The sequence below is a fragment of the Pseudorca crassidens genome, chromosome 6 (assembly GCF_039906515.1).
Source record: "Pseudorca crassidens isolate mPseCra1 chromosome 6, mPseCra1.hap1, whole genome shotgun sequence".
NCBI classification, from domain to species: domain Eukaryota; kingdom Metazoa; phylum Chordata; class Mammalia; order Artiodactyla; family Delphinidae; genus Pseudorca; species Pseudorca crassidens.
The window spans coordinates 47790036-47808922 of NC_090301.1; the positions used below are offsets into that span (position 1 = coordinate 47790036).

Consider the following 18887-nt stretch of genomic DNA (forward strand, 5'->3'; position numbering starts at 1 on the left):
AGGGATACATAAAACAAAAAGATGTAAAATATATCAAAACATTAAAAGTGGAGGGGAGAGTAAAAATGTAGGGTTGCTAGAATGCATTTGAATCTAAGAGATAATCAACTAAAATAATCATATATATATATGGGTTTTTACACAAGAACCTCCCAGTAACCACAAACCAAAAATATATAATAAAACACACAAAAAAGAGAAACAAATCCAAGCATAACGTTAAAGATGCTCATCAAGTCACAATGGAAGAGAGCAAAAGATTAAAGGAATGTAAAAGAACTACAAAACAACCACAAATCAATGAACAAAATGGCATTAAGTACATACATATCAATAACTGCTTTAAATGTAAATGGACTAAATGTTCCAATCAAATGACAGAGTGGCTGAATGAATACAAAAACAAGACCCATATATATGCTGCTTACAAGTGACTCACTTCAGATCTAAAGACACACAAACTGAAAGTTAAGGGGATGAAAAAGTACTCCATACAAAATCTGGGGTAGCAGTACTTTTATCAGACAAAATAGACTTTAAAACAAAGACTGCGACAAGAAACAAGGAAGGATATTACATAATGATAAAAGGATTGATCCAGGAAGATATAACAATTTTAAGTATCTATGTATCCAACATAGAAGCACCTAAATACACAAAGTAAATGCTAACAAACATAAAGGGAGAAATTGACAGTAACACAATAATAGTAGGGGACAATAACACTCCACTTACATAAATAGATAGATCATCCAGACAGAAAATCAATAAGGAAACACTAGCATTAAATAACACATTAGACCCAATGGATTTTACATATACATATAACATTCCATCAAAAAGCAGCAGAATACACATTCTTTTCAAGTACATGTGGGACATTCTCCAGCATAGATCAATCACATGTTAGGCCACAAAACAAATCTAAATAAGTTTAAGAAGATTGAAATCATATCAAGCATCTTTTCTGACCACAATGAAATCACCACAAGAAAAAACGTGCAAAAAACACAAATATGTAGAGGCTAGACAACATGCTACTAACCAACCAATGGGTCACTGAAGAAATCAAACTAAACATACCTGGAAACAAAAGAAAATAGAAACACAATGATCCAAAATCTATGGGACACAGCAAAAGCAGTTCTAAGAAGGAAGTTTATAACAATACAAGCTTACCTCAGGAAACAAGAAAATTCTCAAATAAAGAACCTAACCCACACCTAACAGAATTAGAAAGAGAAGAACATACAAAACTCAGAGTTAGTAGAAGGAAAGAAGTCATAACGATCAGAGCAGAATAAATGGAATAAAGACTAAAAATAAAAAGGTGGAAAATATCAATGAAACTAAGAGCTGGTTCTTTGAAAAGATAAACAGAATTGATAAACCTTTAGCCAGACTCATCAAGAAAGAGAGGGCCCAAATAAATAAATCAGAAATGAAAAAGAAGAAGTTACAACCAACATCACAGAAATACAAAGGATAAGAGATTATTATGAACAATTATATGCCAATAAAATATACAGCCTAGAAGAAATATACATTCCCAGAAATGTACAATCTCCCAAGACTGAATTGGGAGGAAAATATGAACAAACCAATTACCAGTAATGAAGTTTAACCAGCAGGACCTAAGGGCTTCACTGGTGAATTCTACCAATATTTAAAGATGAGTTAACACCTATTCTTCTCAAACTATTCCAAAATATCAAAGAGAAAGGAAGGGTCTTCTAAACTCATTCTAGGAGACCAGCATCACCCTGATACTGAAACAAGACAAAGACACAACAAAAAAGGGAAATTACAGGCATTATCACTGGTGAACCTAAGATGTAAAAATCCTCAACAAAATATTAGAAGTAGAAATTGACAATACATTATAAGGATCACACACCACAATCAAGTGGGATTTATCACAGGGATATAAGAATGGTTCAATATCTGCAAATCAATCTATGTGATACACCACATTAACAGTCTGAAGAAAAATCATATGACTTTCTCCATAGATGCAGAATAAAGTTTTGACAAAATTCAACATCCAGTTAGGATAAAAACAAAAACCCTCCACAAAGCGGGTACAGAGGAAGCAGACCTCAACATAATAAAGACCCTTTGTGACAAACCTACAGTCAACATCATACTCAATGGTGAAAAACTGAAAGCATTTCCTCTAAGATCAGGAATAAGACAAGGATGCCCCATCTCACCACTTTCCTTGAATATAGTATTGGAAGTCCTAGCCATGGCAATCAGACAACAAAAGTAATAAAATGCATCCAAATTGGAAAGGAAGATGTAAAACTGTCTGTTTGCAGATGGCATGATACTATATATAGAAAATCCTAGAGATGCCCCCCAAAGTTATTAGAACTAGTAAATGAATTCAGTAAAGTTGCAGGATACAAAATTAATATACAGAAATCTGTCCTGTTTCTACACACTAACAATGAGCTATCAGAAAGAGAAATTAAGAATCACATTTACAGTTGCATCAAAAAGAATACAATACCTAACAATAACTCTAACAAAGGAGGTAAGAGACTTAATACTTGAAAACTATAAGACATTAATGAAATAAACTGAAGACAAATGGGAAGATATACTGTGCTCATGAATTGGAAGAATTAATATTGTTAAAATGACCATATTACCCAAGGCAATATACAGATTCAATGTAATCCCTAACCCTAACCAATGGCATTTTTTAGAACTAGAACAAATAATTCTAAAATTGGTATGAAAACACAAAAGACCCTGAAGAACCAAAACAATCTTGAGAAAGATGACCAAAATCATGGTCCCTGATTTCAAAGTATACTACAGAGCTACAGTTCAAAGCAGTATGGAGCTGGCACCAAAGCAGACACATATATCACTGGAACAGAAGAGAGTCCAGAAATAAACCCACACATACATGGTCAATTAATCTACAATAAAGGAGGCATGAATATAAAACAGGGAAAAGACAGCTTCTTCAATTAATGGTGCTGGGAAAACTGGACAGCTACAGGGAAAGGATCAAATTGATTTACTTTCTCATACCATATACAAAAACAAATTCAAAATTGGATTTTGAAGACCCCAAACCAATAAACTCCTAGGGGAAAACAGGTAGTATGCTCTTTGACATCGATGTTAGCATTATTATTATTACTTTGATCTGTCTCCTCAGGCAAGAAAAACAAAAGCAAAAATAAACAAATGGGATTCCAACAAACTAAAACGTTTTCGGACATGTAGACTATTGGCAAAACAAAAGGCAGCTTACTGAATAGGAGAAGATATTTGCAAACAATACACCCAATAAAGGGTTAATATCCAAAATACACAATGGAATCTTACGACTCATCAAAAAAAACAAACAAAAAAAACAAGCCAACTTAAAAATGGTCAGAGGACTTGCTCAACATGACTAATCTTCAGGGAAATGCAAATCAAAATCACAATGAGTTACCACCTCACCCCTGCCAGAACGGCTATCATTAAAAAGACAACTAATAACAAATGGTGAGGATGTGGAGAAAAGGCAACCCTCAAGGCACTGTTGATAGGATTGTAAATTATTAGATGGTAGCAGCCACTACGGAAAACAGTATGGAAACTCCTCAAAAAATTAAAAATAGAGCTACCATACGACCCAGGAATTTCACTTCTGGGTATTTAACCAAAGGAAATACAAACACTAATACAAAAGATACCTGCACCCCAGTGTTCACTGCAGCATTATTAACGGTAGCCAAGATATGGAAGCAACCTAAGTGTCCATCCATAGCCAAATGGATAAAGAAGATGTGGTCACACACACAATGGAATATTACTCAGCCATTAAAAATGAAATCTTGCCATTTGTGACAATGTGGATGAACTAGAGGATATTATAGCTAAGTGAAATAAGTCAGAGTAAGACAAATACTGCATATCACGTGTAGCATCTAAAAAATAAAACGAACAACAACAATAAAATAAAACAGATTCAGATACAGAGAAGAAACAGGTGGTTTCCAGAAGGGAGGGGGTGGAAAGTGGGTGAAATAGATGTAGGGGATTAAGAGGTGCAAACCTCAAGTTATATAATAAATGAATCACAAGGACAAAATATATAGCATAGGGAATATGGTCAATAATATCATAATAACTTTGTATAAGGATAGAGGATTACTAGACTTATTGTGGTGATCATTTTATAATGTATGCAAATGTCAAATCATTATGTAATACACCTGAAACTAACATAATATTGTACACTGACTATATTTCAATTTAAAAGTTACAAAATGAAAAGCATATCAGTGAAGCCTGGTACAGTGTCAAGCAGGCTATTATGTCTGCAGAGAGGCAAGATAGGACAAAAAAAATTTGATAATAATATCCATTATAATTGCTTCTATTCTACATAATACTGGAGGTTCTAGTCAGTGCAGTCAGGCAAGAAAAGAAAATAAGAAGGCATCCATGTTCAGTGAGAAGTTAAACTACTTTTATTTCTAGCAACATGATCATGTAGAATATCGATTGGTACATAGAATAAAACAACTAGAACTAAAAAGTGTTTTTATCAATACAAGATACGAAATGAATATTAAAAATTGTTTTTCTATATCCTAACCTCAACTGGAATTTGAAATTAAAAATACAAACTACAATAGCATAAATCATGAAATACATAGGGCAAAGAGCAGAAAAGGAGTAAATTTAGACTAATACAAATGATTTTTGACAAAGAAGCTAAGACAGATCTCTTTAAAGTTTTTGACAACCCTGTAACTTAAGTACATAAATTGGAGTAAAAATAGATATCAAATCTTAAAGCAAAAAAATAAATATATTAAGACAAATATACAAATGAATTGAAAACCTCTCATATTAAAACATGATTCAAAAACGACAATTTAGAATAGCTGCATTGGAAATATCAATAATTCAAATAGCTCTGCCATTAAGATGCCTCAGGTAGCCTGTGGTGTTACCATACCTACCATCAGTGGTCATGTTTAATGGACACTCCCAGTGCCATAATTTGATCCACTGCACTAGATGTCACTAAAATTGGCCAAGACTCCTTGAAAAGCAAATGTAATCATGCAAAAATTAAGAGGAAACCTAGGGCACGTTGTTGCTACATGTAAAAGAGTGAAATTAGAACACTCTCTAACATGGTACACAAAAATAAACTCAAAATGTATCAAAGACCTAAATGTAAGTTCGTACATTATAAAACTCTTAGGGAAATCATAGGCAGAACACTCTTTGACATAAATTGCAGCAATATCTTTTTTGATCCACCTCCTAGAATAATGAAAATAAAAACAAAAATAAACAAATGGGACCTAATTAAACGCTTCTGCACAGCAAAGGAAACCATAAATAAAATGAATAGACAAACCTCATAATGGGAGAAAATATTTGCAGATGAAGTGACTGACAAGGGATTAACCTCCAAAATATACAAACAGTTCATTCAGTTCTATGTCAAAACAAAGAAACAACCCAATCAAAAAATAGGCAGAAGATCTAAATAGACATTTCTCCAAAGAAGACATATATATGGCCAAAAAGCACATGAAAAGATGCTCAACATCACTAATTATCAGAGAAATGCAAATCAAAACTACAATGAGATATGACCTCACACTGGTCAGAATGGCCAACAAAAAGTCTACAAACAATAAATGCTGGAGAATAGAACTATGATTCTATTTTTGATCCAGCAATCCAATATGATCCAGTAATCCCCCTCCTGGACACATATCCAGAGAAAACTATAATCTAAAAGAATACATGCACCCCAGTGTGCACTGCAGCACTATTTACAGTAGACAAAACAGGGAAGCAACCTAAACATCCATCGACAGAGGAATGGATAAAGAAGATGTGGTACATATATACAATAGAATATTACTCTGCCATAAAAAATGAAATAATGCCATTTGCAGCAACATGGATGGACCTAGAGATTATCATACTAAGTCAGAAAGAGAAAGACAAATATCATGAGATATAACTCATACGTGGAATCTAATTTAAAAAAATAAGAAACAAATGAACTTATTTACAAAACAGAAACAGACCTACAGATATCAAAAACAAACTTATGGGTAACCAAAGGGGAAACGTGGTGGGGGAAGGGATAAATGAGAAGCTTGGGATGAATACACACACACTACTATATATAGGATAGATAACCAACAAGGACCTACTGTATAGCACAGGGTACTCTACTCAATATTCTGTGATAACCTATATGAGAAAAGAATCTAAAAAAGAATGAATATAGGTACATGTATAACTGAATCACTTTGCTGTACACCTGAAAACTAACAATGTTGTAAATCAACTATACTCCAATAAAAAAGTGGTGAAAAATTAAATACTAGAAAATAATAATTATAGTAAATTAGAATAAGCTGAGCTTGCCATATGGGTAATGAGTCCCTGATAATACTTAAAGGTACATGTATGAAGGGTAGAATAAAAGATTACCAACATATTTCAATTTCCAATATTTAAAAAATTATATAGCAGTAGATAGCAGTATGACCAAATTATGTAAATCTTACACTTACATATCGGTTTCTCAACAACATACTACCTAAAATAATCATTTAGATTAGATTATTTTAGGTTAATACTTATTGACATGAAGAGTTGTCAGTGTTATTTTGTTAAATGAAAAAGCAGTCTACAAAACAGCCTATAAGGAACAATAACATGTATTTATTGCAATATATAAATATTCATAGACATATTATGCAATGTATGTGTATGTAGTTGTGTGTGTATGTATACCAATAAATAGGGTGGTGCTGGGATTACAAATGAATTTTCTTTCTCTTTATACTGATTTATACTCTGAATCATAAAATATTACATATTATTTAAGGTTCAAAACAGTTACTCTAAAAAAATTAACTGGTGGGGAAAAATTGAGAACTTTCTCCAAGAAATTCTGATTCTAAGAAAAACAATCAGTTATGTCATTGTTTTCTATAGGAATTACAAGTGTAGTTTATGGTGTGAGATAAAGTCAAAAGTAGTTATATCAAAAAACAGAGAAGTACTTTTTATATTATAGTTGCAATATGACCAAAATATAGCAAAAATTTTTATAACTTTCAGTTCTGTGTAATACAAATCATTTGGGGTAACTATTCTATCGTCTCACAAAGTGAACTACATTCAAAAATCAAAACTATCAAAAGTTTGTCCTCAAACAGCCCCAATTAGAGGTTAAAGCTCACCCTACCTTTCTGTCACTCTCTTCTCTGTTTTTACGCCGTTGTTCCTCTATCCTAGCTTCTCTTTTAGCATCTTCTCCGATCCTTGTTAGAAGTAACATCTCTTTTGCCTTCCATTCCTAAAGAGCACGATGTTACTGTCTTCAGGATGTATTCACAATAAACCAACAAGCAAGTTAGAACAAGTCAAGAGCCTAACAGAAATCAGGTCAAGCGTAACTGAAGTCATACATTGGCTTTAGAATGCGCTTCCTTCACTGCACTCCTATTAGGAATGCAGGGATGGTTATTTTTAACTAAAGCTAAATTTAAAATTTTTGCCTCTCCACACTGAGGGCTATAGGAGAGTTAAACAGTATCTAGTAACTTTCACCATCATCACTTTAAGAGCAGATATTAGCTCATATATGTAGTTTGTGGTGTCATCCTCATTTTATGTAACAACATGCATACCATAGCTGTGAACAAAGATCAATGTGGGTAAAATGCTTAGACTTGAAATGACTTCAAGAAGTATGATGGACAGCTCAAATTATTTACAAATGAAATAACTGTACACAATTTTTCTCTCAATATTTTAAATTTGTTGTCTCTCACCTCTTCAATTTTTCTACGAAGATCAAGTTTTCTTCTTGTGTGTTCTCGCTGTTGTCTTTCTTCTCTATCCATCCGTATTAGGCGTTGTTCTGCTGCTGTGCGCTCAAGATGTTCTAATTCCCTACTTATCGTATCCAAATATCTAAGTAAAAATGCAAATGTAAGTGAAGGTGAATTGAGAGTTTTCCTTATTATGGCATCATCTGCTTTGATATTCCCAAACTACCTCCTTTCTTGCTTTTTATTTCTTGAGCTACAGGAATTTTACTGTTTTTCTATCAGCTCTGTTCATGGACTTTAACCCAGCCTGACCCATGAACTCACCATATTTTATTCATTATACAGATCTCCCTACTATATATATAAGAATCTGTTGTTATGGCCAAGACAATGATAAAATGTGGAGCAGACTGATTAAAAACATTTTGTACAGTACATATTCACAATAGACTTAGGAATATGAGTTTGCAAAGAAGACTGAAATAACTGAAACACTAACTACAAATCTGGAAAAATTCAGATTTGAATTTCCTTAGAAAGATGTGTGTTGAGCCCCCTTGTAATTTATAAGGCCTTGAACAAATCTTCCATCTATAGTCTGGGTCTCTGGTATGTCAATCTGTATTATGGAACTACCATGGAACATAAAATCAGGTAATGCAGCTTAATTTCTCACCTTAATGGAGAAGGAGGAAAGAACTATAGTAAGAAATGGTCTTGACCATGGAAAGGTAATGATTGAATGTAAGTAGATAATATCTAAAGAGCTTGCAGGGTTTTTTTTTGAGATAATGCATGTTTATATTAGTATTAAAGTTATACCAAACTCCTTTATTGACTTTGCATTAATTTCCTCAAACTTAATGCTGTCAGAGCTTAAAGAAGACCCATAAAAAACTATTATTAGAGGCATGTGCTAAAGATACTTTCCCACCACCTCCTACTATAGGAAGGATTTTGGATTTGATTAATTCTTCAGTTATCAGCTTGGATTACCTCTTGAACTCCCAGAAACTCTATCTTCTCTAGTAGAAACTCATCTTTAGCCTTGGCACCCAAGTTTCCAATTCCTGTACTTCTTGATCTCCCTTCCTCTCCATACTGAAAGAGTGGAGTTAAATAGCATCCAGTACTTTAAAAAATTTCCTACCTTCAATTATTTGTAGTATTTTCCAACTTATTTGGGTCCACATTATATATATAAAATATGCATTAACTTCAATCTCACCTGTGCCTTATTAATCGTTCCTGGTCCTTAATAGATGGGGTGCCCTCCTGTAACAACCAATTTTGGAACTGTGCAACATCAGAACGTCCACGTATTTGATTGTCTTCCTGTAGTTTACTTACTTGTTTTGCAAGTATTTTCTATTAAGAAAAAGTGTGTATCATATATATGTATATGTGTGTATATATATATATATAAATTTTTTTAAACATTTCCCAGAAAACTGTCATTTGATATGTCTTTTCATATTTAGCGTTTAGTAAAATTCCCATACTTTGTAAATAACTAATATTGTTTAACTGTATTTAAATCTTTTTTTTAAAAGATTTTTTCGATGTGGACCATTTTTAAAGTCTTTACTGAATTTGTTACAATATTGTTTTTGTTTTTTGTTTTTAGTTTTTTGGCCCTGAGGCATGTGGGATCCTAGCTCCCGGACCAGGGATTGAACCCACACCCCCTGCATTGGAAGGTGAAGTCTTAACCACTGGACTGCCAGGGAAGTCCCTAACTGTATTTAAATCTATTTTGAATCCACTGCAGACATGGACAACTGAACCAAAGTAAAGATTTCTCTCTCTGAAAATAAAAGATAAATATTTCAGCTTATTTTTCTACCCATTCTGAAGAAATTTTAAAAAATGGAAGAAGTGGAGGAGAAACTGTAGGCACAGAGGAGGAAATGGGGGGAAATATAGAACACTTAAAAGTACTGGGGAGTAATCCTCATTTCTATACAACTCTCTTGACCTTACAACATAAACTTGTAAAAGTACATATATGAGCACCTTTCTCATTTTTACCCAACTCTCTTGACTCTAACGCCTGAATTCACTCACGCAGGCACACATGTGCACACACTCTCACATGAACTTTGAGTGAAAATGTGAAAGGAAGTCACTAACTTTACCCACTCACTCTATACCAATCATTCCAGTTCACCTTTAAGGACATTTTTTACTGTATGAACACAGCTACATGTGTGTGGGTACAAACATACAGTGTACATGTTCTTTGAGTCACCTTTAGGATGTTATAACTATTCATACTGTTCCTCTCCTGTTACTTAAGCTGTTTTGGTTTCCAGCTTAAGAATCTTGCTACTACAATGGACTCTTCCCATTGGTCCCAGCTCACGTAGAAGGGACACATCTGAGTAGCAATTTAATTACTAAATTTTGTCAGCTACCACTGGCATATTAATAGATGATTTGGTCCCTTTCCTTCTCTTGGCACAAAATAGGAACCTCAAAATATTATTTACTACTGCTCTAAATTTTTACTTGGAAAAATTAAGTTATCAAAATTCAAAGTAAAATATTATAAGAAAATACTTTGTATACAAATCTTTCCTCCAAACTCTATGTAAAAAAAACAAATTTAAGTATTTAACTTACTTGTTCTCTTATATAGTTTCTTTCAAAGTCTAATTTTAAACTGGTAAGATATTGCCTGTACTTATTCAATTCCCTCAAGGTACATACAATCTAAAAAAAAACACACAAAACAAGAATAACAACAAAAATATATAAATACAAATATTTTAAAATCAAAGCAATTACTTTCCAGAGCAAAAATAACATTTTGATATCGAGTAATAAATTGCTAACAATTTTGTAAGTAATATCTCTCTAAAATTGTTAATCAATAGGAAACTGCTATCCAAGTAACATTACTTTATTAATATGACTTATGCCATGATAAGGAATTGAGTACACACAATTGGAGCTATTAAAAAATACCAACGTAATAATGTTCAACCCCAATAAGAATAGAGTCTATCAGGACTCTATCGGGCTGATTTTGCTAGATTCTTATTTTGTCTAAAGTTTTTAAAAAGTGTATGGGACATAATCCTTGACAAGCATACATGCCATCAGAAACAGAGAAAGAGGACTATGATACAGTTGGGAAAATTATTTGTATATCCTCAAATTATTTGGTAATCATCTTTTGATATAACAAAGAAAAAACGTAAATGAGGAAGTAGTTTCACTTAGAAAACAACTGCTGTCTGACTTCCTTTGATCCAAATACTGAATAATTTATGGACTTTTCCATTAAGTATCTCTTATGACAAAGTTAAAGGTGATACAGGTCACCCAGTGAGGTACAGAAGCAAGCTTATACCAAGTCTTGGAGGTTTTCAATGATTAAAAGAAATTATCTTCAACTCACTCTATTATTGCTGGTGATGTAGCCACCTTTCTTTAATCTCCTCAAGATGTCTTTACGGTTATGGTAGGCTCTTAAATGTGGATCATGGAGACTTTTATATTGGTTTTCCAAAAGTCGACAATAAGGATCAGTCAGGTTAAAACCATAAGAAGGTCGGAAAAGCTGCAAACATGGATTTAAACATAAATTAATGAATTTTACTTTTAATATCAACCTATTAAAATACCAGATTGTTCACTGAAAATAAAGTATGCAAGAAGAATGTGAAGTGGGGAAAAACCAGCAATAGAAGAATTTGGAATGGGCAATGTTAATTTCTTATCCCTACCTCTTTTCTTCACTGACCTGAATTATTCTAAAAATTCACCCTCACTCAATTAATCCACCCCCCCACCCCAATCTCCATCAGCTCCTGACCCAAAGCTAGAAAACGGAGGAGGAAAGGAAAAGAAAGGGAATAGGATAAAATTTGTTTTTAACGTATAAAACTAATACTAAGATTCTCCCTTTTCTTCCTCCCTCTTCCAGATCAAGGCACTGCATTAGAAGGATAAAGGGATAATATCAATTATCATGATTATATCTCAATAATCTGAAAATGAAGGAAAACAGAAAATCTTTCACAAAAATTCATTGAAACAACTCTGACAAAAAATAGAAGTAAAACTCAGATGTTAAAGATGATGAATTAAAGAGTTACTGTATTTTCAGTTCTTATCTAATACAAGAAACCCAATGATTTCTGAGCACTAGTCAGGAAAAAATTCAAGGTCTATATTATACAGTTCAACATATTGAAGAACCAATTATAAAGGATATTGATAGGGATTGAGGTTTCTCCATATGTGTAAAGACCAAATACAACCTTATGAAGTAGTCATTAACATATAAAAGAAGGAAAATATCAGCTAATAGTCATAATGCTATATCTGTTACTTTAGAGGAAGCAGATGAATTATTTAATCTCATCTGTAAGTTAAAACATTAAAGAGTGAGGGGGTTTAAAATTTGGGGGGGGATGTGAGTACTTAGTCCATTTTTCAAAAATTTTTCAATAGCAGGATGGTGATAATGGGTAATGGGAGAACCTCTGAAAGGGAAAAAGTAGAGGATGGAAGCAGGTGTGGAAGTCACCCGAATGTTGTCTTTGCATCCTATCTTTGTGCTTTCCTTTAGGTTTTCTTGGCCAGAACAACAGAAATTTTAGTCTAAAGTGATGTCAAAGCAGGAATTGCCTCAAGTGAAAGGCAGTTGGGAGATGTGGCAAACCTGAGAGCACATGCCCTGTCTGCAGGCATCTAATTCAATTTATATGACCCCACACATTGTGCATCAATCCAGAACTGTCTGGAGGTACCAATTTGTGCTCAGTCTGTGTTCTGTCTGGCGGTAGCCACCTCAGTCAGATTCTGAACACTAAGGAGCCTGGGTTGGGACCCTAAAAAGAACTCCCTCAAGGTAAGTATGAGGATTCTTCTTATGTGGACAAAAGGGGAGACTGGGGAACCTGATAGGATGCTAGTGTTCCTTATCCATTTAAAAGCTTCCTGGTAAGTTTCTGACCACTTGCTTAATACCAGACTTTAATCTCTTCCAAGTGGTCTAAGTTGTAAAGTAGAATTCCCTAATTACCAAAGCTTCCCTGAGAAGGCAAGAAAAAAAAAAGGGAATTCTATAGGGCAATGTCTTAAATTCAGTGAGACCAGATAAAAAGTTCATATCTTTCTTGTAAGGGAAATAGTCAAAAATCATGAGTCAAGGAGTGGATTGTTTCTTTTAGATGTTGATGTTTAGCTGTCAACTTCTTTTAGATGTTGAATTTTAGCTTTGATGGCCTATGTTTCTCAAAACCAGCCCTGGACTAGTGACCTGTAAACAAACACCTTTCATATTGGGTTGCCCCAAAAGTTCGTTCGGGTTTTTCAGTAACATCTTACCGAAAAACCTGAATGAACTTTTTGGGCAACCCAATACAAACCCATTTATTAGTGTCAGGGTAACCCATCTGTTGTCAATTAAAATAATTGGAAAGAAACAACTAAAAGTGTAAATATAAAGCACTACTTCATTGAGGAGATTGATATCCTTCTTTTTCTTTCAGTACAAAGTCAGTCTTCAGGGAAATTGGGCCTAATTATGATTAAATGAAGAGTCTGGGGGAAAATGAATGTAATAAAGAACAGAGAACATCTTTTTAAAAAGTAGTTGACAAGTGAATTATTATTTGACAGAGAAAATGGTAATATAGCAAACAATATTTGAGGAAGCAGACAGAAGACAGGGCTAAGTTTACATAATAAAAAGGAGTGATATAGGTTTCAAGCATGCTTTAGGAAAGCTGGTTTGTGTGTATATGACTTAGTCAAATTGTGTGAGGTTGGCATATTTTTAGTTAACTTGCTGTATTCTAGTAGAAGAGACTTTTTTTTAAAAAGGGAAGTTATGTATTTTCCATAAACAAAATTTACTTTAAGAAATCATGTTTATTAGGCAAGTATCAAATATGAAGGGCCCCTACTCATTTCTGATGACATCATAAATACTAGATGAGTAAGGGGGTAACTCAGAATTCTTCCTTGTAGAATTTTTTGCAATACGGATCAAAGCAACTGCTCAAAAAGAATGTATTGAACCTCCTTTAGTGTTAAGTACTGAATCAAGGAATGGGGAGGTTTGAGAGAGGGGGTCACACTGAGGACTAAAAACATGAAAGAGTTTGAGGGCAGTATACACTATAACCCAGTAAGATTTAAATTATAAAATTATAGTGTTGAGTAAAACTATACAAACCAAGGGCAATGCAAATTATAAGGAAATATAAGCTAATTGGGGGGCTGTAATGGTTGAGAAGGAATCTTGAAAGATGGCCCAAATTCACAGTTGGGGAGAAGAGCAAAGGGTATGCCAGGTTTGGGAGGCAAGGTGAACAAAGTCACAGAAGTATTAACATGGTCTGTGTGAGTAGGTATAAAAGACCTCAACTAGAAAAAGCAGAGGTTGTGCACTGGAGAAAAGACTGGATAGGGAGGCTGGGGCAAATCATGGACTCTCCTCAGGGAGACAGAGCCTTGTTTTCCTAAAGTCAGGTTAAAGGACTAAACACTTTAATTCATTTCAACTCTACTTTTTTTCACACTTTGTGTGTGAAACAGAATTCAGCTCAAAACAAAGAGAGGTGTTCTGTAATGAGAATTCTGTCCAAGCTATTATTGGTTAAAATCATAACATATAATTAAATGCCAGCCAGTACAGATAACCTTCCACCTTTCGACCAAACATTTCTAAGTGAATTAAATCTCAATAAATAGGTATAAGTGAAGTGTTATTATAAAGTTCATTTATGGAATCATATTAAGACAGAACTAAGAATCTAAACTTTCTAGCCCATGATTCTGTCCAAATCATACTAGATGAAGTTGCTTGGTACGCATCCTAAACAATACCTTAGGATAGGAATAGGTACGCAACATTAGTGCAAATTCCCTCAATGCACTTCGCCTGATGTAGCTAGCGCCTGAATTTAACAGCAGTCGAAAAGGATAAAGAAACCAACGTAAGCCAATTAAACATCACTTTACCTTTTCACTTAATTTCGTGGTATAGTATAAAGGGTTGCTTCCTGGGATCACAGGCAGCTTCACCCCAAGAGGCAGATCCAGTAGTTGAGCCGCTCCGATCCCCGGAAAGTGGGTTTTGTGCGCGACCTGTCAGGTACAATTGGAGAGTTTTGTCTTTCCTTTAGGTATGTTAGTTTAACTCCAACCTAAGGAACGGAAGGGTCCAGCCCTGCCAGACAGCCGGAAAGACCTCCGCTTCCGGGTTACCAGCTCCCTCCCACCGCGCCAGTTGGGGCCAGTGCCGCCCAAGCCCTGCCATCTGCCGCGCCGCACGAGGGCGCCAGAAGCTGGACGGTTACGGTCCACAGGGATCGCACGTGACCGTCCGCGGCACCGCCCCACCACCGCGCCCAGCAGGCCTGAGGCCTGGTAGAGGACAAGGACGACCGGTCTTCGCTGACACTCACGTTTCCGCACTGCTGGCTGTCCGCGGCCACACCGCTGGCGGCCGTCTTGGTAGCGGCGACATTGGCAGCCTTGGAGCAGGCGCTGAGGTACAACTCCATAGCCGGCCTGGGCCCCTCTGCGCCTCTGCCGCCCTCGCCTCTCGCTTCCCCTCGCACCCCTTTCCCGTCGTTGTCCCTCAGTCCCCACCGGGCCGGAATGGCCGGTACCCCGAGTTCCGGCTGCCCACCCTCGCGGCGTCACAGGCTCCGAATGTGCGGGCGCAGCAACAGCAGTGCCCTCCGCGAGGGCCGGTCCCTTGCGCCGGAGGCCTGGGCGCCTCAGAGCTGGGGAAATCGGTACTAGGGGCTTGGTCCCAGCGCGCCAAGGTCTAAATATCTTTTCTCTCTGAACCCTACAGCCCTCAGTCTAACCAACTCAGAATCGAAATGTATAAAGCTTTGCTGGCGTGCCAGCTGGCTAATTTCTCCTGGCCTCCGAGAAGGTTTGGTTCCATGCAGAAAACAAAAAAGAGTGACTGTGCAGCCCATTCTAGGGCCAGAGGCCTGGCTTTCTACATGCCCCGCCCCCCCACCCCCCTTGCAGACTTGACCATACCACATCCCCAGGTTCCCATAACCTCGCCCCACCCCACTCCAGATCCCACAGGACGTACCGTCCTCCGACCCCCCTCTAGTCTTCCTCTTTCATTTATAGCTCTCTTCTCTCTCTCTCTCCCAATCCCTCCTCGCCAACTCTCCACCTCTCTTGCTCTTCTCCTATATGCCTCTTTCTCCTCTCAACCATCCAGCCAAAATTTATAAAGTGCCTGACACCTTTGGGCCAGTCATCTGAGCTGGGTACTAAAGGATACAGTGATGAGAAAAAAAATATGGTCCCTTTCTTCAAGGAGCTAACTAGACTGTGAGTACTTTGAGGGCAGAGACTGTATCTGATGTCAGGAATTTGGACTTAGTCTCTTAGATTCCTTGGCACACTCTTATCCTCTTACTTTGGGGTCATTAGTAATAATACCTACCATTTATTGAGAATTTGCTAACTCCAGATTCTGTGCTAAACACTCTCTACATTAACCTTTATAACAGCCTTGTCAAGAAATACCTCATTTTTTTCAAAGATTAAAGAAGAATAACAATCACTATTAAATAGTGGCCCCAGAGGCAGTTTCTTAAATCCGTACACTGTACTTTTACATCTGCTCTATTTGTTTTAATGCCATGCAGTTGCTTAGGACTCCTAAATTTGAACGGATGTCTCACAATCATCTCAAATTTAATATATTCAAATCTCAACCGACACCTTCCACCATAGAACAAAACAAAGACCCTATTCTTCCTGCATTTCCCATCTCAGTGACAGTGTCAGTATCTACCCAAACCAGAAGGTGAGAAATTCTAGATACTTCCCCTTCTGAGCCTGCTGATTCAAGACTGACTGTGTCTTTGCTGTGCTGTTTCCTCTGCCTGACAGCCCTTTGCACTTCATTGCTTGGCTAATTGCAATCAGCCTTTAAGACTGCTTAAGTATTCTCTCCTCTAGGAAGCCTTTCTGACATTTCTAAGCTTTTTCAAATTATCTTCCTTTGTGCTTCCCTCTGTTTTAGCACTTTTCCCAATACATCAAAAATGTCTCTTTACCTGTCACTCTCCCTTTAATAGAATGGAAACTCCTTGAAAGCAGGTATTTGCTTATTCAATTTTATATGTACAGTACTTGGCATAGTACCTAGCAAGCATTTAGTGAGTCCTAAGTATATTTTTGTTGCTACATACTAATGATGGCCCTACCCACACAATAGCAATAGCAAAAATCTTTTTCTATGGAATGCTTTTAGCAGGACTTTCCTAAATTGTCTAGAATTGCTTATGGTAAACAAACTGGAATATAAAGATTTATGGATAATGGTTGGTTGGAGAATGTTATATAATCTGCGTAACCCAATATAAAATATAAATGTCTTATAATCTAACTGGCTCCTTCTATCAAAGTGAAGTAATGCATTCCTCACAAAAACCTCATCTGTTAACTTGGCCCAGAGTACATCTGATGTGGTATAGTAGGACTTGGAGAACTGTGCTAGAGGTCTTGGACCTTTTTTTAAATGTTACCTGTGCCTTATGATTACATATATCCTTGAAATTATTAGTAAAGCTTGATACTGGGTATGAGTCCCTTGAATCTGAATTATCAAGCTAATCCTTTATGTTATCTTAAATTCCAAGATGCATTGATTTCTATGATAGCCCTTCTCAGCTTTCATCCTATTGATTGATTTAGTCATTTGATGTCCCTCAGAAGGCATAAGATGAAGAATTTTATATTGGTAAAGTAATAACGTATGTGGGTAAAAATCTGAAGACTAAAATTAATTTGCCCTTATTCTCAGATCCCAAGACTCTCAACCCAGAAGCAACTACTGATATAGTCTGTGTATTGTTATGTACATGCAGACATATCTTATGAAGCATTTAGTGTTCATTTTTACTGAACAATGTCTTGAAGATCATTCCATATGAACAACCGTGATTTAATTTAGTTTTTAACTACACATGTATAGTGTGTAATTACATAATTTATTCAACTAGTCTTATATTTATGAATTTTTATTTTCTTCTGTTACAAAAATTCTGTAATAAGTATCCTTTTAAATAGATTCCTAGATTAAAGGGTATGTTGTTTTTTTTTCTTACAGATATTGTCATGTTTCCCTCAAAGCAGTTATACTAATTCATCCTACCACAAACAGAGATTTGGTAAGGTACGTGCCTGATGTTATTGTCTTCTTTCTGTCCTGAGTAGATATTTCTCATAGGTTGTGGTTTCAAGTAACGGCTAAAACTAGTTTTTATAATTCTTTTTTGTTTCAGAGACAATATAGATACTTTTCCCTCAATTTTCATGCTCTTTTTTTTTTCACTCTTGTATTTTGAAACCTCTACTCTGCTAACTTTAAGCAAAATCACTGGATAATTTTCTGTTAATGTATTTAAAGTTATATAAGCTTAGGGAATGAATAAAAGGAAAGTAGTGGCCAAATTGCTTATTATGGACTAACCGGCAAAATATATTTTTTGTCTCCTTTAAAAATTAAAGCAACATTTAGTAATCATAATAAACATATGTGTATATTTAGCCCAAAATATATCACAAATTAAAAATAAGCTTGAACTTGTCAGCCTGTGTACAAAAGGGTTAATACACTACACCTGAGCCTGCTATCTTTTTAGAGAAGCCTGCTTGCAAGATTCTCTCATGACTAGCATCTGGGAACTTGGCAGTTGAACCACTCACAAACTGATTACATGGGTTCACTGTTCCTAGACTGTAAAGACAGTGTTTATGCTGGGACACATGCTTTCTATCTGGGCGTCTGGGATTTTGATATGTGCTAGGGAGCAGGTGCTATCTAATCATCCACCATAAAAACCTTGGGCTCTGTTATGGGCTGAATTGTGTTCCCCTAAAATTCCTATGTAGAAATCCGAACCCTCAGTACCTGAGAATGTCGCCATATTTGGAGGGAGGGCCTTTAAATAGGTGATTAAGTTAAAATGAGATCATCAGAATAGGCCCTAATCTAATATGACTGATATCCTTATCAGAATGGGAGGTTAGGATATA

General features: G+C 35.7%; 1 protein-coding gene across 1 annotated transcript in view; it reads right to left on the reverse strand.

Moving 5' to 3' along the window:
- The window catches only part of FSIP2 (fibrous sheath interacting protein 2), a 126765-nt gene extending 111398 nt beyond the window's left edge, over window positions 1-15367 (reverse strand). The window contains exons 1-7 of the mRNA XM_067742370.1: window positions 15269-15367; window positions 14823-14948; window positions 11245-11406; window positions 10464-10553; window positions 9067-9206; window positions 7839-7980; window positions 7250-7360 (exon numbers count right to left, since the gene is read on the reverse strand). Coding sequence (XP_067598471.1) covers window positions 7250-7360; window positions 7839-7980; window positions 9067-9206; window positions 10464-10553; window positions 11245-11406; window positions 14823-14948; window positions 15269-15367 — 870 coding nt within the window. The remainder of the gene's footprint in view (window positions 1-7249; window positions 7361-7838; window positions 7981-9066; window positions 9207-10463; window positions 10554-11244; window positions 11407-14822; window positions 14949-15268) is intronic.
- Between the last annotated feature and the right edge of the window lie 3520 nt (window positions 15368-18887).